The sequence below is a fragment of the Teleopsis dalmanni genome, chromosome X, assembly GCF_002237135.1.
Source record: "Teleopsis dalmanni isolate 2A chromosome X, ASM223713v2, whole genome shotgun sequence".
In the NCBI taxonomy this organism is placed as follows: Eukaryota; Metazoa; Arthropoda; class Insecta; order Diptera; family Diopsidae; genus Teleopsis; species Teleopsis dalmanni.
In genome coordinates, this window is record NC_051848.1 from 54985274 (window position 1) to 55008744 (window position 23471).

Here is a 23471-nt window from a genome sequence, read left to right on the forward strand (position 1 = left end):
CTATATAGCACTATCTAATCTTAAAGCATACCTTCATGATTCCGCACATTTGATATGCTAACAGACCTCCGTATAGACCCGATCTCCAAAAATACATAAGAGACAGAGCACTGAAGCTATACGCAAAACAAGAGTATCTAATCTCAAAGCATACTTTCATAATTCGGAACGAGTGATATGATGACAGATCTCAGAATAGACCCGATCATAAAATACATAGGGAACACAGCCCTAAGCTATACGTGAAAACTGACAGGCTGTCCTACATAACACTATCTAATCTCAGAGCAGTTACTAGCCGCACGGGGCGGCATGCAGAACTTAGATTAGTCATCGAATAATCAACGATGCTTGTGCGGAATACATAAGTTAGTTAAAGAGAAGGGAGGGACTCTATAGAAAGTCCGCAGCTATAAAAGCTATATCTGTTACTAAAAATAAAATAATTACTCCAACTAGACAGGTTTGTGTCCAGTTGTATTTAAAAGAATTATAATTAACACTTCGTCCGATATGAAAATGTATACAAATAAAAAAAATGAAGCTCCATTAATATAAAGAGTTCGTAATAATCATCCATAATTCACATCTCGACAAATGTGGCTAATACTATTAAATGCTAATAGTGCCCAGTTGCACTAACCCGAAAAAACTTTAACATAAGACTTACATGATATATTAAAATTTCTAAAATAGTGTATAATGGATAGACCATATACTTACACAACTGAGTAATTTCATAGCGAGACAAAATTTTGATATGGAACCTACAGGGTAGCAGAAGACCTGATGCGCCAGCAAAAGCGTGGAGAAGAACAGTCGAAAGTGAGCAAGCTAAAATACGATATGTATGGAACGACATCTATAGAGAAGCATCATATAGAGTCAGATTTAGAAGAATTATTGAGGTCCTATGCCTCACTGATGGAAGTGCACAATAGTAGTAGTAGTAATAGTAATATAGTACAAATGGATTTAATAGATGATATAGATGAAATTGAATATAGCCTTGGTTTATGTCATTTAATAAATCCTTTATCTTTAACATAATTGATTAAGCATTACGAATATTGAACTTGATGTTACTAAACAAACCTATGGTCAACTGCAATGTTGATAGCAACTAATATTTATTATTGGTTAGTTAAAAGAAAGAGAAGAAAATGCTACTCTTCTTATGGTCTTTCATAAATGTTAGCTAACAATTTCTTCACAGAAGTTTTTTACGAATGTTTGCTTTGGTTTAAACTTATTGGTCTAATATTAATGAAAACACACTACTTTACTCAAATTTAAAGTTTAGAAGATTTTGAAGATTTGACTAGGTCCGATATTACACATCTATTCATTCTTACTAGTTACTATTTATAAGCAATCAGGAGTACTAAATTTTTTTATAGACTAATTGAGGTTAGGCCTCTATTACCCCTGTCATTGTAGTTTTTTATTTTTTAGCAAAAATCGATTTGAAACGTCTTCCTCGATGTAATAATTTTTACTTTGGGGTTAGGTAACGTATGTTATAATGACAGTTTACAGGTACTAACTTACAAAAAAGCATTATAGTGAAAAAATTTGATACTACATATATTTAAGTATTTTTTATGATGTTGGAAGACTTTTATACCTAGAAATATATTTATATTATATTAAGACAATTGACTTTTATAGTTTCTATTGTGTGCTCTTATTCACTTAGATGAATATGGATGATTCGTAAGCTGATATTTTAGGATATAAACAACTGTTAATTAGAAAGGAACAATTTAAAGAAAAACTATATGGACCTTAAAGTACTTCACAAATAGAGGGTGTGACCTATAGTTACATCAAAAATTATACCTATAATAGATAGTATCATAATGCTACATTATGTCAACGATATTTTATAAGGTTCTGTTATTATTTTTTTATTTAAGGAAAGGATATATCGTTCGTAGTGATTAGTAGTAGTTTGTTGTAAATATAATATTTACATATATTGATATTAGTTATGGGTATAATAACACATATTTTTTAATATGGTTAGTGAAGGACTAACCGGTTTTAGTGGGGTTGAGTCTCAACCTGTGAGTTTCAATGCTTTCCACCTACTGCAAAAATGAAAAGAAAAGGAGTAACAATGATTTAAACTACTCAAACGTACATATGTGACAAATGAGCAAAAATTTTAACTCAACTAAATAAAATTGAATGCAGACAATACATAGATTTTTTTCCATAACATACATATGTGTTATACATACATATATCTGGTATTAAATACTATAAATGAGATTGCAAAAAAATAAGACACAACTCTTTAATTCATGTTAAGACTAATATATAAAAGCTTCGTAGTTGACATACTAAATCTCCAGAATGGTTTTCCTAACATGTGATTTGTATCTCTTTAGCAGAGATAGTAACCGATGTAGACAATATTGATAGTTACCAAAAAGGTTCAAACCTCACACTTGCGGAATTGCAAGTTACGTTGGCCGTTCATAAGAACATTACCTTTCTATGAATATTACCGCAACACCTAATAAAATTACAATGTTGACTTAGCGCTGATAAAATTCTGAAGGGAAGGAAATTAGTGAAGACAAAGGAAGTGGCTTCTTGCCACAATTATCTGACACTGTCAAATAATTTGCAACGAAGCGATACTTTTTGTTTTTATCGAGTTCATTCAGTCGGAATTGCAATTTATGCAATTTTTCGCACATCTAATGTCAGTCTAGCAATACGAGAACATAAAGTCATACAGAAATTTTGTTATTCCCTACATGACTGAAGTGCAAGTATCAGAAATGTAAACCGAAACAATATACTGTTCGCTGCTTAATGTACTGTAAAAAAACTAAAGTCTGTCGGTGTTCTTTAAGGTTAAAAAAAAAAGATATCAAGCTTTGTAATACGCGGTGCCGAAAGAGTTCACTTCTGTACTAACTTGTAAATTTGTGGTTCGACAGAGAAACCAACTTTGATCTCGTAAATTTAGTATCCGAAACATGTGCGGCGATTTACATACTTAGCGTGACTTAGTATAAAAAAATTATTTAAGTTTTAAAAATTTTCATTAGTATATATATTAAAATATTAGAGCAGCAATAAGAGGCATTCACATTTTTTTATTAATTGTTCTAAAATTTTTTATATAAGAATAGAAAATTATAAAGAAATCAATCATGTTCCTGGAATGACAAGATACTGAATTCAAATCGAATAAAAGATATCTAAAAAAATGAAGTGTTCACAATAAAGTTGATGTATTGATATACAATATATTATATATCCAATCATCAAGAACCGACATTAAGAACTCCGCAGTGAAATGTGTACCTAAAAATTATTTCTTTTACTATTAGTTATTATTTATTATTATTTATTATTATTTATAATTTAAATATATTATTAAGAAATCAACCAATAAAACCAGCTTTCCAAAGTCATCGAAAAAATACTTTTAAAGTATTTTTACCATATCATTCAAAGTCGCTCACTAATTCCTGTTCACGAATTCGGCTTTCGAAACCGCCATTCAACCGTTGAACAGATAAATAGAGTTTATCAATATGCAAGACACGATCTGAAAAGAAAAAAGTACTGCACTGCAGCATTCAACGACATAATGCAATCATTCGACAAGGTATAGCACATCAGACTGCTCTACAAACTAAAATTGCATCAATAACCGATATTTCATGGTCAAAGTAGACGTCTATAATACAAGGATTTTCCTGATAAAAACAGGAGTGCCACAACGGAGCGTAATAGGTTCAACCCTCTACACACTGTTTACAGCTGATGCCCCACTTAATTCATTAACGTACACCGCAACCTTTGCTGATGATACAGTGATCATTGCTTAAAGCAACGACCCAACAGTCGGTATTAGTCAATTGCAAACAAATCTAGATAGTATCAAATCACATCTGCACAAATCGCAATCAATTTAAATTGTAACCTACTACCACAGTCCGATCACGCGAAGTATCTGGAAGTTCATATTGATCGTCGTCTCACTTGAAAATATTATATATTGACGAAACGCAAGCAACTGGGTCTGAAAATGCGCTCCATGTACACTTCTTTACCAAAGTTCAAAGCTTTCGCTGAACAATAAAGTATTTCTATATAAAGTTATTTTAAAACCAATATGGACTTACGTTGTCTCGATCTGGGAAACAACTGCGAAATCTAATATAGCGATATTACAATTGTTTGAATCAAAAATACTCTATTTAAGTTCTGCTAGTGCAGGGTAACATATATCCCAAATAAAACAAACAGTGCAACAATACAAACAGTGAACAAAAACTACCGAAGAAGGCTATCAATCACCCGAACTCACCAGCACACGAGTTGTTAGCAGACATCAACGAATCACGTTGACGAAGAAGATTTTCTGCGTCGGATCGGAACCCAAAATACAATTCACCATACTTACTGATTGATATTAAACATTTATAGCCAACTACTTATTCATTATTAGTTATAATTTGATCTTTCGCGATGTTTACTACTGAGTGCCCCGTACATGTCTACATATCATTTTATTCTATTTTATATCCAGAAATAATACTGAATGTATGCCGTAATCATTTATAATTTGACTGTCTGCATAACAAGACAGGTATCTAAAGTAGTATCGCGGGCAGCTAACGTTAACGTTCTGCAGAGGTTCTTAAGCCACATGTAATGGACTTAACCGAGATGTCTACACAATAAGTGTGTCCATCAAAATGTTATAAACCCACTTACTAAACACATGTACTGAGGCATCTCTTTAACTAACTCTTTAACTAATCGATTATTCGATGCACTTCGTTCAGCCTACAATAATATAAATTTATTTTAACATTAAAAATTTAATAGGGTTTCTTTTAATTTTAAGTTTAAGTGCTATTTTAGTTGCTATTTAACTTTGATTCATCTTCTTATTTTATTCTCCTATTCAGTTAGCTGGCACTTAGGCTGTTGTTAATTTTAATGTGGTTGTAGCGGTGAGCATAAATAAGGATCCGTTGAGCTACGTTGAGCACACAATGTGCACACGTAGGTCATAAAAAATATTTCTTTGTAATGAAAATAAATCTATTTTAGTAGGATTATTTAAGGATAAGTTGTTATTACTGCAAGTAAATAGTTTCTTATTTCTCTTGTGATGAAAAACTGACTTAGGTATATTATGTAGGTATTACTAAGAATTTTAAAAGCTCTATAAATTAAAATTGAAACATATACTGAAATTTACAATAGTACAAACAAGAAATTAATTCCAGAAATATTCCACTTAATAAAATTTCTATATCATATAAACAATATAATCTTAAGCTTTAGTATTGGAAATCCACCTTATTTTTTTTCGGTTGGAAGTGCATGTTATTAAAATCTGAAGTAAAATATGTCTATGTCTAATACCAAAATGCAGTTTTATTATGAACTCAAGAAGCCATAAAATATCTCCAATTCAGGAACATCAAGTTTATGGTGACGTGAAGCTCCAAGAACCTCTTCCTAAGTTGGATAGTATGAATATAGTAGCATCCGCAAAGCAGCTGTTTATGAAAAATTCGACGGTTAAGAAACAGGTACCAAGCTTGCAAACCAGAGTGTTATATATAATTTAATAGCACCCAAACCTTAATGCTAGATATCCATTTGTCAGACTGCACTAATACATTGTGACCGAAAAGTTTTCGGGAAATTTTAAATAAAACGCAAAATTCTTAACCTTCATCAATATTTATTTTATCTCCTTCAAAATATGCTCCATTAGAAGCGATACACAAATGCCAACGTTTCTTCCAATCATCAAAACATTTTTTATAGGCGCTTTCCGGTATGGCTTTGAGTTCCCTCTGCGAATTCTGTTTTACGTCTTCTATGGATTCAAAACGCGTTCCTCTGAGTGGTAATTTGAGGTTGGGAAACAGGAAAAAGTCACACGGTGCAAGATCAGGTGAATACGGTGGCTGTTCGATGGTATTTATTGAATGTTTGGCCTTAAAATCGTTGATAATGTTGAACAAATTGAGGTGAATCGGAACAAGCCGGGCGTTGACACGTCGCATACACAAATTGTCCACCAAAATCAAACGAGCCATCTCACGACCGATGCCTAGCTCTCGTGCTATCTCTCTAACACTCACATGAGGATTTTTGAACACGATTTCCTTTGCCTTTTCAATGTTTTCGTCGGTGGTAGAGGTCGAAGGTCGTCCAGAACGCGGCATGTCTTCGACGGTCGTACGACAGTCCTGAAAGGCTTTGTACCACTCATAAACTTGAGTTTTCGATAAAACTGATTCCCCATAAGCCTTTTGTAGCATTCGCAACGATTCTGCACACGAAATTTCGTTCGAAAAACAAAATTTGATGCAAACTCTTTGTTCAATATTTTTTTCCATTGTTTTTTTCGCAACGCACTACTGAGGTGAACTGGTTTCAACAGCTGCCGTAAACGAACTGTCCGACAGATCGCGCTCATTTTTGGCATAGTAATTAAGGACAGTGCTGCCAAACTACATAAACTTAAAATATCGAAAAATATACAGCGCGCGAATTTTAAATGAGAATTTCCGAAAACCTTTCGGTCACAATGTATGTACTTAGACACATTCAATATAAATTCCTCGGAAAGGCTTGAACCAATTTCAAAAATTTGAGGCAATTGAAATAGCTCATTGGATTTAATTACAAAGATGTTATCAGGTTTCTTTATCTAAATAGAGCTGAACTCAAAATAAAAACTAGGCATATCCTATTAACTACCACCTTCATAAGATGATGTAGAAGAAATCAGCAAATCAGTTGCAAATTATAAAAAGTTATATACGTTCATTTATCTAATAGGTTGGTGCTCTGCGTTTGCCAGAATTCGGATGCAGTATCTTCACACAGTTCTTATTAAACCCAGTGATATCGAGATTAAAAATCCAGTTATACTAATATTTATAAGAATTTAAGCCTTTATTTATCTGTGTTAGGTTACTCTCCATAAGAAAACCACGATGTCTCTCACAACTACAATTCATTATTGCTTCTAAAAATAATAAAGCAGAAATGAAAAATTTATTGATCTCTTTAAATTGAAATGCAGATGTCAATGAACATTGTTAATACAACCAAGTGGTATAGATCTTACCCAAAACACCAGAAGATCTAGAGCATTATACAATGGTTGAGTAAACTATTGAATATCCGAAATTTTCGAAAATTTTAAAGTACGGAACTAAAATATTGTTAGGAATTAACTAATAATAGTGCTAGAAAGCAGATTAAATAGCTATATATATCATCATATTGCTGAATAAAAACACTAATATTATAAATTAGAATGCAATAGCTATACATTTAAAGCATTTAACATTCTGTAGTTGTTGTGTTACTTCCATATTTCATTAATATATAATATTTGTAAAATGTGTTCGTGTCTTTGAAGTGTTTCACCCCGCAACATTACTAGAACAGCTTCTTAGTCTTCTATATGATGTATATGATGTATATCGTATTACCTAAGTGCTTATACCTAATAACATACTAACTGTTTGATATAAAAGGGTTTCAGTCATTTCAAAGAATTTGCACAACAAATATATTTAATTTGTCAACTTGATTTGGTACACACTTTCAGTCCAAAGTTCCATCATAAGCTTAAAAACCGAAAAACTTGTTTGCATATATGCAGGCAGATAGAGAAATAGACTGATAGAAACATACAAACTGTAGACATTAGACAAACATATATCCGTCGCTGAATCAGATTGCCATATCATTTTGACACACGAGAAGTATTGTATTTATAAGTACTGAAACTATTAGGACAGTGGGGTGCGAGTTTAGATTAACAGTTACAGCTGATGTACTAACATTTATCAAAAATTTCTTCAGCTGCTACTTGAATCCAATGTAGCCTACTGCAGTTTGTATTTTTAAGTTCAGATACTAAATTTGGTGCAGTTAGAAGCTACTGCAGTATAGGATGATGGTATTACCAATACTAATCTATGGATCCAAAAAACCTTCAATATTTAGCAAAACACACTCTGATCTCTTAAGTCTCTTTTGCTGCGTTACTAACATCTTGACAAATCTAATCTGAGAGTTGTTTAATCTTTTAGTTTTAACAAAATGACTAGTTGTTTACCTTTAAATACTTAAGATTTTGGCCATGGTCGCTCTCCAACTTTTTTAATCTGTTTGCAAAATAGTTTTTCGAGGTCATAAAAATATTCATTAGTAGCAGAGATGAAATTTTTTCCGGAAAGATATATTTTCACATGAAATAATAAGGAAAAAATTAGTCTGATTTTTCTGATTAATATAAAACCATAATAAAAATGAACTTATTTTGTTATTGTAATTACTAACAATTGAGAAAGAAAAGTATTTTTTTTGCAAGTACGGTACTATCCCATCGTGACGTGGGTGTTTTTAAAGTGACGTATAATATTGTCCTGTTATTATTTGACACTTTTTGAGGGGATGGTAGTTATAGTTATGCCATGTGAATCCTAAGAAATTATGACATTTCCTGCTGATGTAAGTATATTTGCCATTTCTTTGCACATACCTATGGCAGAAGTAGTTCATTGCTACGATTGCTCTTTTCTTTATAAAGCAGGGTAGTATATCCATGTGGTATTTACAGTTATAGATCGACGCCAAAGTCTTTCAGATTACACTGAATTATTTATAAATACTGCTTGGAATTATAACACAGGTCATTTTTTGATTCATTGCAAGCTAAATCGACTCCCATATTGCTAATGAGTTGTCAATATGTAAGTAATTTTGAAAAATGTTATTAAGCTCTTGAATGGGTTTTTATTGGAAATCTTGCTCTTCTTAATTTTCTAGTGTTCCACCACTTCCATCTGAAGTTGTTAGGGTGTTTTGGCTATAAAGTCACTTACATCCTGTTGACATTCGCTCGATGACACCTCACCCGGCTGCACAAACTTCGCTCAGACGCTCCCAGCACCCCCTTCAAACTTCGTCCATACGCTTCAAAGGCCCGCACCTTCCTCCATTAATTCACGTTATGACTCGATAATGCGGTGCTCGGATCTTCTACATCTATCTGCGCTACGCTTATGGCTTCGGGCTTAGATAAACCTTGTCCACTAGATATTAAGCCTCTTGCTCACATTTTTCTGTCTTGATTACTGGAATAAAGTTTCCACATAGCTGTGGAAATCTTCTTTATTCATTTTTCAAAAACTGCTTTTAATCGGTTCAAGTCTCACACTGTGGCTTTTGATGGTTTCCGCTTACTGCAAACGAAAGAATAAAGGGTGTCTTGGCTGCTAAACATCTGCGGTGCTCATACCACCGAAACGAAACTAGATGAACCATATAGTATCTGGATCATACAACACTACAGTGCAGTCCCTGTATTGCTAGTCAAACTTTCTTCTTCAATGATTTGTGCTTAAACAACACAAAACTTTTTTATTCTCATTAAACACTCCCGAATTCCCCAAATCGATGAAATAACCTAGACTCAAACTTCAAACTTATTTAATGCACTTATATTATCGACTTATTAAACAGTTCTTGTAATACTTTAAATAATAGAAGTGTGAAGGTTAGGTTAGATTGAGAAGGCACGTGTTGACATTTATCAGCACTTGCAATCGGAGGCATATATTGCTCATTGGGATGCCCTCAAAGATTTTGTCGGGAGAGACGTGTTGCTAACCTTTGTTATCTTCCTGTACTATTCTTGTTAAACCATTTAATTTTTCAGATGAAGTTGAGGAAATCTGATAACTTTGGTTTCGTTATCTCTTTCAGATCAGTGCAAAAGCGATCCCCAGGACAGTGTAGTCGCTTTGTCTGCAGTCCTAGACAGAAACACAGGAAGTAGTTGATGGTGCAAAAATTTTGGAGATTGTAAGAAAATAACTATTTGATTTTTATAAAATGCCTATTTTATATTTAATTAATTGGTGAAGGATGTGAAAATATTGACTAAGTCAATACGACATAGTCAATGACACTGCATACGTTTTTATACCGTCCATACCACACAAACCTATGCTGTCTCGCCCCTGTTTAACTTTTTAAAATAAGTAAATAAATAAACATTTGCGGTGCTTTATAAATTTGTGAATATAAATATAAGCCTATCTTTTTTATGTATATTTTTATCGTAGGAAAATTTCTCAAACCACAAAAACAACATGAGTTGCTTATTTTCATGACTTAGTTTTCATGCAGTTGTTACTTTTAATTCACAGCAAAGGCGCTTATGTGCGTGAACATTGTATTGCCGATTATGAACCGCATTCTATGCATATTTACACATCTGCGAGATATATCCGAGATGGATTGGATTCATAGCGATGCGACAGTATATCGCAATGCTGATGCAATAAAACATTTTGCGGTCTACAGCTGAGAGCTCGTACTCCCTACACTAGCCAAATATAGGTCACATTATGCGTGTTACTTCCTTAAATAGCTGAACACTTTCTTTTACAGATGAATCTGCCTAAAGTGAAATGAAAAGTGATTTATTGAAATGTTATGTGTAAAATAATATTTAACACAAAAAAAAAAAAAATTACTAATTGAAAACAGCAAGTTGTGATGGAAGTGAATGCGAAGATATTTTATAAGAAAACTGCATAAATTGCACTTGTGAATGCTCAGCGATTGGCAACGTTCATCATAAATATTTTAATTTAAAATTATTTTTTTTTTTTTGCGGAACTATATAAATTCATTGCTAAATGGACTTACTATATATCAGCACAAAATGTTTGAGAACTAGAAATATGAAATATAAATTAAAGTGTACAAAAAACAATTAAAGAAAATAATAAAGGAGTTCCAACACTATTTATATCCAGATTAAATCATTATTATAGTTTTATTCCATTCGTTTTAGAAATCCACTACTTCAGCGAATAATTTTCAGTTTGATCTGTCATATACTAATTAACATAGTCCGTTAATCGATTTGCCAGTCTCACTAAGAATTTTTCTCTGTCACGATGTTTGAGGACTTCTAAGATATTTTGTCTTATTAGATACTTTCTACATATTTACTTGTATATATGATATACTTACTTGTATAAGTATATATGATACTTATGTATAAAAATATAAAGCTTTTATTATTCTGATTTTCTTTTCGTCTTTAATTAAAATATTCTTCTTCCGAATCAACACAAGGCTGAAAATATTCAACAAACTTTTGTTAATATATTTAATACTCATCGAAAGGAATTGTCTTTAGAATGTTGGTCGGAGACCTTGAATGACCGGGCTGGTATCGACAAGATCTACTTCTACCACCAATAGGTGAATCTTTCATCGAAGTTTGGAAAGTAACCAGTATTCGTATACAGTTATAGGTTATATTGATCAAGAATCTATATAGTCATCATGGATTTGTGTAATTGTGTATATATATGTAACAGAAACCAATATTTGGCGCTCGACATTCTTGACGATCTTTGGCCTACAATCACTATAAAATATTCAGATAATTTTTGGCAGCACTTTTTCTGAGCTTCTCTCAAACAAAGTCAATGTCAATAATTCCTTTTCAATAAAATAAATTGTTAACACTAACTTTATTTAAAAAAAACATATAAAAAGTCTTTATATTGAACGTCAGGTCTCATCGAAAGAGCAAGCAAGGTTGCTCAAATTGGTGATTACTAAATAAACTCTTAAATGATTATAAAATCAGTCTCATCGGATCTGAAACAAACCTTTCTTGTATATCCCTTTCATATAAGAAACACATTCAAAAATCAGTAAATTTGTTCGTATTTAAGTATAATGCAGGCAGAGTTAGAGACTACTCCAATCAATATTTTAAAAATAGCACCCTAACTATCGCCCATTACCGACAGATAAATTTGACAACAGATATTCGCATAATTTTTAATTATAGCTTAATAGATAAAATAAGTGCACATAACATGAACTGCTTTACTCCACGTTTTACTAAAGGAAAAATGGTTTAGTACCCCTTTTAAAAGAGGAGTGGTGTTACAACATAAATGCTTACCATGAGACGTAAACAGACACGACTTCTATTCTGTTAGTCATTTCGGAGCTATCTGCAAAAATAAAGGTGTATAATCAGCTTATCCAGAATACCTATACGTAAAACTCTATTAGTCAGACCATTTCTATCATATGAATCTGTAGACATTTCAACGGTACAATATACAGTCCAAATCTTAAGAACTTTAAAGGTTTTTAGTGCACATATTGTGGAGCAAATAAAACCAATTGACAAAAAGTGCTGCTAAAATTAGTGCGACTCTAAATCGAACTTCTAAAATAGCGCATTTTTTTTAACGGTTGGATAAGAGAAATCGAAGGATGAAATCTGAAAGAGTTTTATAAAATTTGGACTGTCAGATGCTAAGTTTCTGCACAAAGTACCGTACAGTCATACTGAACAGAGCCTAATTAGAAAATAGTCAATTTGAAGTTAAAAAGATTCGGTCTCTTTCTAGTCGATTAATGCAATTAGTTTAGTTACGTAAGGTTATACCGGCGATCTGTAGGAGATCCACTTAGGCCTATTGTGTTGCCGTACGTATAGAAATAATTCAGGGTATAAAACCACCTAGAACCTTAATACAGTTAGTGCTGAAGATTTTTTTAGTATTATGTATATATATATTGCGTTTCTTATCATGTTTTCGCCTTATGAAAGATGTGTCATAAATACTAGAGACAAACAACGCAGCTCTCTCAACTTCTAGAAGTAGATAGGCATATTGTGATATCAAAGTCCGTGGGGCAGGTTTATTTGATTTGAATCAAAATTGCCTTACTATAAACAATATTTATTATTAATTTGTTTATATAGTAAATATAATATAAAAAAATATGATACGAAAATATTATGTAAATTGCTCACTATACGGCGTAATATCAAACTATGTTTTTTTTTATTGTATTAATCGTAACAGTGTCACACAATATAGACATATTTTGACTATATATATTTGAAATGTAATACACTATTTTTAAATACATTATAATTAAGTTAACGTCGAATTTATCACAGCAACTGTAACAGAAAATTTTGAATATTTTGTTTCCTGAAAGGCTAAAGAAATACAATCGGTTGAGTTCCTAAAAACTTGTTGATTCATTATGTCTATTTTTGCACTTAAAAGACTGGCGTATTGAACTTCGATGCGAAAATGCATTTTAAACCATTTAAGATCAAAGCCACAAAGCCACTTACACCAATTTTACATTTTTTAAACTTTTTTTAACATTTGCTTTACATTTTTTTATAGATTTCTGCAAGTGTGAAGACATTATTTTTCGGCAAGTTTTTTTTATGAATTCCAGAAATCGCACAATCGACTGCGAAAACAAATTTTAACAAAAAAATTGTTAAGTGTAAGGTTTACATTATAAATGTATTAACAATAAACATAATTTCAGTGTCTAATAGAGTCTGTTACAGCCATTCTGCTGTTTAACATAAATGCTAATAACAGTAAAGCAAAAGAACGCTTGTATGTAAAATATGAATATAGTGCTGCCTATAAGTATGCAACATAATTTATGTATTCAACTAACGCACAGTAGCGACTGTGCGCAGAGGTTACCTCACTTTAGTGAAAAGCGTTCAAAGAGTTTGAAAATAGATCGTGTAGGAAGGAACGAAATTTGTTTTATTAGTGCGAGTCTTGCAGAGAAAAACTACATTAACAACAGAACTCGAAAACTCCGCGTAATACAAAATATTCCATCGATTTACTATACTACTTTTCTTTACCCAAAAACTATCGGAAAACTGCCGAAATCTGCCGAACCATAACGAGGAAGAGACAGTTACTTCGAGAAACTTCTGCGAGAAAAAATATTCCAAATACAATAATTTTCGAATTTCCTCACGAATATTTCGAATATATGAATTGGTTTACTCTCGAAAAAACCATTGTTAATACGACAATTACACTAACAGGTCTTCGAACATAAGACGATTTACAAGATTTTAAGCACGTATTACACATGAGATATGTTTGTCAGATTTCTTTGTCGTCGCATGCTATTACACATCAATACAGTCATTATAATTTTGGCAAACATTTTTCACTCGTCAGTATTAAAACAATCACCGAAATGTCAACAGCAACTGCTATGTCTCATTTTATAATAAAAATTAAAATTAAAAATCTTAAGTAAGATCTTTATAAGATCGACCATAAAACCATTTGTAAGATTTTAGCAATTCTGGCACAAAAGTCTTTCAAAAAATTTCTTATCATTTATAATTCGTGGTAGAAAGCTGTTTTGTTCTATTTCTTTACTTGCGATGATACATATCAGCATATTTTAAGAGACATATAATATATCTGATACAATAGTAAAAGAAGTACACCTCCACTTTTCAATCTATAAGTGATGAAGCCGAAAAGTATTTTCGCCAGCTACATGTGTAATAGATTAAAACGTTTTATGCGTGAAAGCCTACTAAAAATGATATTAGATGTTCATGTTCATGTGAGAAAAGAAGAGTGGATGGGTATCCGCCCAGAGTAGAAACTATGGATGTCATTTTGCTAAAGAACCTATGGTGAAAATATTAATAAAATTGTGGCTATACGTCATATTTATCATCAGGTCATGTCTGTAGAATGCAAAAATATAATAAAGACACATATTATCGGAGATAAGAAGGGAAGAGAACCACAAAAACGTTTGAATTTATAATGCAAAATATAAATATAATCTGAATATTAGAGATGTTAGGGAACCACCACTAACTGTATACTGACTGTATTGTCTAGAAGAAGTTACTAGAAGAAACTTTAATTTTGTTAGGGCGGTGTGATCATGAATGATGGAAATGATCAGCTAATACTGAAATATTTAAAAGCAGTGTTTTTTACTTATAATACTCTTCCGTAATATAAATTATGTTTTTTATTGTTGGCAGTTTAAATTTTATTCCAATTTTAATTTAGGTACCATATATATAACTCATATTCGCAAACAGCCATTGAATTTTAATAATAAATCTATGTAATTTTATTTCGTCAGCTTTATGTATATCTTTCAGTTTTTCAAAGTAGAAAGATGCTATAGTATTAATCCTTTGTCTAGAGAAATCTGTTTTGTACGCTCATATTGATAGCTATATTCAATGAGTACTCCACTACAGGGGTCTAACTACTCAACAATAATCTGTAATGACTAATGTGCTCACTATGTGAATTTTCCATTTGTCATAACATAATTCCGGTCTAAGTAAACTCTTGTAATATACATCCATAGAAATATATTGTATAAAGTTTGCGGTCAATATTTCCGGTTTGATTAGACTCTTGTAATATATATCCATTGATATATATTGTACCAAGTTTTCGATCAATATTCCGGGTCTGAGACTTTTGTACAATGCATCCATGGAAATATATTGTACCAAGTTTTCGGTCAATATTCCGGGTGTGAGTAGACTCTTGTAACATACATCCATCGAAATATATTGCACCAAGTTGTTGGTGAATATTCCGGGTCTGAGTAAGCTTTTGTAATATGCATCCATCGAAATATATTGTACCAAGTATTACGAATATTTTTGTCACCAAAATAAAGTTTTGTTAATACCTTGAAGAATTACTATTATTTTTGATTTCAAATCATATAACATGATTATTTGATATTTAATTCTTTAGTAAAATTTGATTACAGCAATTAATACGTAATTTAAGAAGATATTTGAATTGAACTACTTGTAGTCAAGCAAAGTTTCAAAATTTATTGATAAATTCACATATAAAAAGTAAGTGAATTATTTCTTCATTTACTTACAATTACTCGTACATAAGAAACTTAAAAAAAATATTTAATTGAGAAAAGTAGTTTCATTTACCTTGCAAATGCCGCCGATGCACATAGCCCGGTCACGATAGTTTGAGCGATAAAATTCCGCCGGCCGAAAACATGGAGTTCCATCGATAACAGTTGCGTTCAATGTGGCGAAGTATTTCATGCCCAATGGTTTGCAGTTTAACTCGCATTCAGCATCGTCTGCAGATGAACAAATTCAAATCAGAAAAGATAAATTTTTAAATATTTCTGAATGCATATATAATTGATCTCAAATTAAAATCAAATAAATATTTCCAACAGAGACTGATGAACTATAGTTACGAGTATTAACAAAATTACTCGTAAAAAAGTCTGATTTTTTCTATTTTATTACTTTACTTAAAACATATTTAATTCTTCTACCTATTAAATTTTAATTAAATATTTTAATTTGAATTTACATACTTTTTAATATACAATTAACGAAAATTTCTTTCCTAATTAATTTCTTATGCAAAATATTTTTCACATCCTATTTCTTGATTTTATCACGAAAGCCTTTCTTTCAGATTGAAGATACTTTTCAATCAAAAAACGCACACAAAAAGCTAATATTAATGTATAAGGGGATATGGGAAAAACCGAATATCGCACAATGATAAAATTCATTGTTTTAGAAGGTTTATCAGCCACAGAAATTCATACAAAAATGGTGAATGTGTTAAAACAATCTGCTCCTTCATTTTCAGCTGAGCATCGTTGAGAGTGTAAACGTGGGCTTATAAGCGTTGGTGATGAACCACGTAGTGAACGTCCCAAAAGTGCAACAACATTAGCAATCATTAAGAAAGTCTGTGACATTGTTTGCAGAGCTCAAAGTTTGACTAAGCGTGAAATTTCTGATACCATAGACATTTCGAACGAACATGTAGTCTATATTTAAAAGAAGAATTACGTATGAAGAAGGTATTCGGAAAGTTAGTGCCTCATTCGTTGACAATTCAAAAATGTAACAGAATAAAACCGATTTTTTCGTCGTTTTATAATTATGGATGAGACCTGGAACTACTACCATGATCTTGAACTGAAACAGGAACATACTAATTTTTTAAAAAAATGCACAGTTTTTCATTTTTACTTTCAAAACTTTTGAACCAAACTGTATAATATAAAAGAATCAATTGTTATAAATAGATCATTTTCTAGCTTTTGGTTTTTTTTCTTATTACCTTTTAGATACGGTTCCCAGGTATATTTCTGACCTTGAAAAGCGAGTTCATTATAAGCTGTACATTGCTCAGCTCGAAAGTCTTTCTGGGGTAACGGACAAGGCTAGAAAAGAATAAAAAAGTGTTAAAAATAATCTTTAGGTTTCTGAAAAATGTAAAAGTATATACCTCATTGTTGCAGAGATGATAACGTTTGTAGACGCCAATGCATTGGTTACTCAAATAACGCCTACCAGTGGCTGTGTTTCTGTAAAAAGTCAAAGATAGAAAATATTAATAGTATTTATTCTAATTTTGAAATCGAACTAAAAACGTCTGACCTTCTAAAATTGACACAAGTTGTTAAGTGAATAAGTGAATAACTCTAATGTGACAAATTTTAATAAATAAAATAAACTTGTATATTGGCATATGATGAACCCTGGCGTATGTGACACAGAACTAGAAACTCCTAAACTATTTCCATTAGAAAATGCTCGCATGTTTGCCGCTGCTGCCTTTGCAGAACTGCGATTCATAGTTGTGGCATAGCATATGCCTAAATGGAGAATTGATTCATCATGATGACATGTGCATGCAAATATGCCTTCATAAAATTATATGCCAGAGAAAATGTAATCAAGCGGCGCCATGATTATGCGAATTATTTTAAGTGTCACTACTAAACGCCAATTTTAATGATTAGCTGCCTCTGTGGACACCAATGGTGTACAAGTCAAATAGGCTGGAACTTCATACTATGCCAATATGTCTGTTGGTCTGCTGGTCTGATGGTTAGCGTTCAGTCTCATTTTTGCTTGATTTATTATTACTTTTTGCCATTTTTACTAAAATTTGTCTTCACTGCTATTCGAAATTTTTAATTATAAAATCGTGCGTTTTTTAATAGGCTTTCATTTAATTTTTGGCATAGTTTCGTATTTAGCAGAATGTCAAGTGTAATTGGTTAGAAGCTTGTGTATGCCTATTTGCTGTACGAGAGCGACACAAATTTTAATGTTCAACAATTTGCAAATAATTAAAAAGAGTTTTCAGATATTTATGCTTCAAGAAAGCAAATGTGCATAGATTATACAATATGAGAGATAAAAGAGGAAGAGTTGTCTGCTAGGAAGTTCACGTCAAAAAACTTAGAGTCTCGGTATAACATACCTGCGTTTTTAAATCTGAGATCAATTTTAAGCTTTATGCATAAAGAAAGCAAATGTGCATAGATTATACAATATGAGAGATAAAAGAGGAAGAGTTGTCTGCTAGGAAGTTCACGCCAAGAAACTTAGAGTCTTGATATAACATACCTGCGTTTTTAAATCTGAGATCAATTTTAAGCTTTATGCATAAAGAAAGCAAATATGCATAGATTATACAATATGCGAGATAAAAGAGGAAGAGTTGTCTGCTAGGAAGTTCACGCCAAGAAACTTAGAGTCTTGATATAACATACCTGCGTTTTTAAATCTGAGATCAATTTTAAGCTTTATGCATAAAGAAAGCAAATATGCATAGATTATACAATATGCGAGATATAAGAGGAAGAGTTGTCTGCTAGGAAGTTCACGCCAAGAAACTTAGAGTCTCGATATAACATACCTGCGTTTTTAAATCTGAGTTCAATTTTAAGCTTTATGCATAAAGAAAGCAAATATGCATAGATTATACAATATGCGAGATATAAGAGGAAGAGTTTTCTGCTAGGAAGTTCACGCCAAAAAACTTAGAGCCTTGATTTGCAACACAAATCATTAACTTATTATTATCATTACTGTTAATAGTATTGTGTCTATCTTTACCTCGTTAACCCTGTTTGTTCAAGCTTTTTATAAGTTTTTGGCAAAACTTAAGGGTTGCTGTTCCATAAATAAAGTGAAGGCGTATTAATACCACATAAGTGGTGAGGTCTTTGTCAGTAAAAGTTAGACATTCATAAGGAATATGCTCTAAGCTTTCGATGTCTATTTCATAAAAATGACATGCAGAAGTTTCGGAAAGCTACAACTTATTTAAGTGATACCATGGTTAGCAATGTCCTGTAAGGTAACCAGATTCAGCACTTAAGTCTAACCTAAGATACTTAGCGCAAGTATTTTTTCGATATTCCACTTGGCAGAATTAGAAATCATTTTCTTTGACGTTGGCCTATTGAGCTATTGGTTTTTAAATTTTTTTTCCTAATGACTTCACTTGATATTACGGGTAATATTATGGAACAACGGTTAAATAATTTAAAAGAAGTGGTGAGTTTTTAATTAGGTTGGTTCTTACTTCTAAAAAATTTTTTTTTATTTATTTAATAAAATATTTATAAAATTGAAAAACGTACAAGAAATTATATTGTTATATATATAAAGAATATCATAAGCTTTATTAAAGGTTTTGGATGGTTTTAGCCCATGGGTTCTAAATAATTAGGTGTCACAATGTGCCTATAGGCCTAAGTGGATCCCCCTTGTATCGCCGGTATAACCTAACCTAACCATATAAAGAATAAATTGACTGTTTATAGTTAATTCTTTCATACATATTCTCATATATAAGTGTAAGTATTCTTATAATCAAAACAAAATGACTCAACAAACTGATAATTAAGTCACTTAATGAGAATAAAGATAAAGATAGAATGCGCCTCCTTATTGATTTTTATAATAATCATAGTCTTTACTAAAATAGATTTTTCAAACTAATGACCTAAAAATAGCAATATTATGTGCTATTAATACATAATTTATTTTTAAATATATATTATTGTAATTCAATTTATAAGTACTTTCGAAGAGAAGAATGCAATTAGACGGAGCAACATTCATTACTTGCTTAATTAAACGATAAGAGTTTGTTCTTATAAATAAAAGAAATACATTAACTTATTTGTATATATTAAATACTAAGAAAGTACATTGGAAATAAAATTTATTTTAACAATAAAGTATTTTAACATAAAAAAAAAATAAATTTGGTTTATCCGAAAATAAAATATTCGTACTTATCACTTAGATAAAATCTTTTTACTTATTAATATTTTTTTGCAGCAATACTTTCGAATTTACATTATAAGGATTGATCTTAAGTTCTTATATATTTGTAAATATAAGCTTATATCTGAAAGCTTATTTCAACGACAAAGTTAATTAATTCCATTTATACCAAACTGTGGACATATGCATATTGTTATGTCGATTCATCGTGTTGGGCTAACTAATAATATATTCATATATTTAATATGGAATTAGACATCTTCTTAAACTCACAGTACCTTTCAGTACTTTTCATTCACAATAATGTAAAGGATATTCAGTTACATCAGCTATCTAATCCAGATGTAGCTATTGAAGTCGTCACTTTTGATTCACTTAGTGCAAGTCCACTGAGTTCAACTTCTACAATGCCAAAGACATTCTTTTATATATCATCGAATAAGACTCCGGAAAAGTAAATGGAAAACTAAGATAATCGACAGATTTTACTTTCACGGAAATCTAGTAATTCGGAAGACTATCAATTCTTTTATTATTATACTAATTCCACTATTTTAAAGTGAAATAATTAGAAGTAACTAACCCATACGAGATATGAAGGGTGGTTTTTTATTGAATACCACATACCTATTATATATTTTAGCTTTATTTGTTTTGTGCCATCAATTAAATTAAAATCTATCAAAATATAATAAGAATTAGTTATGGTGTGTAAACGTGATTACTTTACTATAGTTTCGGGACTAAAATTATATCTGTTATAACACCTAGAGTTCCACCTCAACCTTAATCTCACAGTATGTCGCATGACGATCTTGCATTACGAGTTTCAGTTTTTGCGCAGCATCGATGTTTTGTAATTTTGGAAAATCACGTTTAGAATCGTTGTACCAGTATTTCAAAGAGGCAAAGAATGGAGAATGGAGCATAAGATCCATATACTCTTGTCTTGACAATTTACATCTAAAGTCGTAATAAATTATTGCACAAAAATTTTCTCGCGTTAATTCCATTTTTTTACGAACACTCAATTTACAAATTACTGCAAATAACACAAATACTCGTAACGCTCTTCTGACAAAAAGTCTAAGGTATAGGTTATGTTTAATAATGTCAAACTTTCGTCTGGAAACGTCAAATAACACCTGATAACAATAAATATTACCAATGCTCAAAATATTAATAGTAACCCTCGTAAGCAGCTTGACATAAAGGTAATGTGACAACATTTTATATTCGCAAAACGAAAAATGTTAGTAATTAAACTATATAGTCTGTATGGGCCCATGGGGTAATATTCAATATTTTCTGCTGAAAATGAAACAATTATCTATTAAATGATCTGATACAATGATTAAGCATTGAGATATGGAAGATTGGACACCAAAAGAAACCAAGTCCATATGAGATAATGTTCATAGTATCAGTGTTCTCGAGTGTTTATAATCAGGTAATTATATCCATAAAAACAGAAACGATTAACATCATTTTGGATGTCGAATAAAGGTAGTAAAGACATAAATCGTCGAAGACATTATTTTGTTAAACGACAGTATGGAAATACGCGGGCATATTGAAACGATAAGCATTCTATGTAGCAATAATTTTATTTTTCACAAAATTTTGCTTACTATAGACAATCTTTGATCGCTTGAAGATTTTAGATTATATTTGGAGTTTTTTCAGCAAAATATCTACAAATATTATTAGACTTTCTGCTTCTATTTATTATTGCAGTTCAAAGATGGATTCTTTACCACACACCACACATAAAGATTCCGTTGAATTGATGGAGTATGTGAACCAGATTCAAAGAAAGTGTACAGGGAAGACTGTGAAATATAGGCAAAAGGTGATGTAGTCGAATTTTTGAAATAAATGCGATGTAATTGAAATCGATAACAATAATCTATTAAAGCAACAATCAGTGGTGATTAATAGCAGTTAAATCAGAATGTCTCAGTAATATTTGTAAACTAGAAAAAATTGTTGGGAAGAAAACGGTTTGTTGCCCTCTTTAGGTAACTCAATCAAGGGTACATAAGTGTTAGATAAATCATTTCGGCAGAAGAAATACCATGCATTGGATAATTACAAGAATATACTAAAATACTAGAACAAATCTAACAATTGATTGAAAAGACCTCTAAAACGTGTGTTGAAACAAACTAACTAACTAAAAGTTGATTATAATAAACTTGGAATTAAGAAACCACAGCAACTGTTTTATTGAATTTTTAACATAAATAGAATTATATTATACCTATAAGTTATATTTAAAACTTTTCAAATTCTTTTAATCAAATTTTCGGTAATTACTTTCTTTCTTTGACAATTACTATATTAACATATCTGAATATATCACCTGCAAGTCAAATGATATATATACATTTTTTCATTGCACAAATTAAAAAAGTGTTGTTATGTAGCATAAATAATAAATAATATGTAGCATTAAAATGGTATAAGGTTAGTGACCTGCACGATACTATATTGCGGTGCTACAGCACAATATTTTCGATGAGATAAACAACGGTACATAAAACGGTATTGGTGGTCTGAAAGACCAGCGCAAGGAAGAGCCACTGACAATTAATAAGACTTTGTTATTATTATTTAATCATTATATTTATATACTACTATAATTGAACCACTTTAATAAATAAGAATAACTTCAATAAATTATTTGATATGCACTGTTAGCAATGAAAGAGTGGTAACAAAAGAAGATACATTTTTCCGAATGTCTAAAAAATATATACTGAACAAAAAATGATTTTTACTCATTAACTAAATAAAATTTAAAAAGTATACAGTATTATTACCAAAATTGTGAAGAATATTCTGGCGGGAGAAGTGTGACCCTGAGTTCAGAATAGTAAAGACATCACAGCCCACTTTCTTTAATACATGAACCACATTATATGAAAAAGAAAACTGAAACCTTTATAGACTCGTATTAAAACACAAAATTGCTTATATTTATAGGTAAACATATTTGTTGTTAACCAACATCGCCCTCTCCCCTTTTTAAAAATGTTGCCGGAACTATATTTTAAAATCTGAAGATGGCCTTTGTGATAACATCCCCCACGAAAGTATGATGAACTAATGACGAAGATGTGTGGGAATGTGTATGTGACATTTGTTATACTTATATTACGTGTGTTCTTTTGACATAAATGCTCCAATAGAACAACTTTTAGTGCTTAAGTATAATTTGGCATCACTGCCTAAACCAGTAAACATATGACAAGCAACAAATTTTTGTACAAATTTGGGGTTAAGTTTTATAAAAAAGTTCTTTGGCTTAATAGTAGTGCGAAAGGCTTGTTCATTAAGCACTTTCAGGAAAGTGGGCTTATTTAAGCGAGTTTTGTTTAGGTTTTGTATGATAATTTTTAAACAACAAGTGTTTTATTGGAGCATTCATGTGAAAAGAATATACCTACTGTTTTTCTGTGCA

The 23471-nt window shown here is 31.3% G+C and overlaps 1 protein-coding gene across 1 annotated transcript in view; it reads right to left on the reverse strand.

The window, feature by feature from the left end:
* LOC119688156 (thrombospondin type-1 domain-containing protein 4) overlaps positions 1-23471 on the reverse strand; it is a 126394-nt gene that overhangs the window by 48805 nt on the left and 54118 nt on the right. The window contains exons 4-6 of the mRNA XM_038102818.1: positions 17202-17280; positions 17034-17136; positions 15866-16023 (exon numbers count right to left, since the gene is read on the reverse strand). Coding sequence (XP_037958746.1) covers positions 15866-16023; positions 17034-17136; positions 17202-17280 — 340 coding nt within the window. The remainder of the gene's footprint in view (positions 1-15865; positions 16024-17033; positions 17137-17201; positions 17281-23471) is intronic.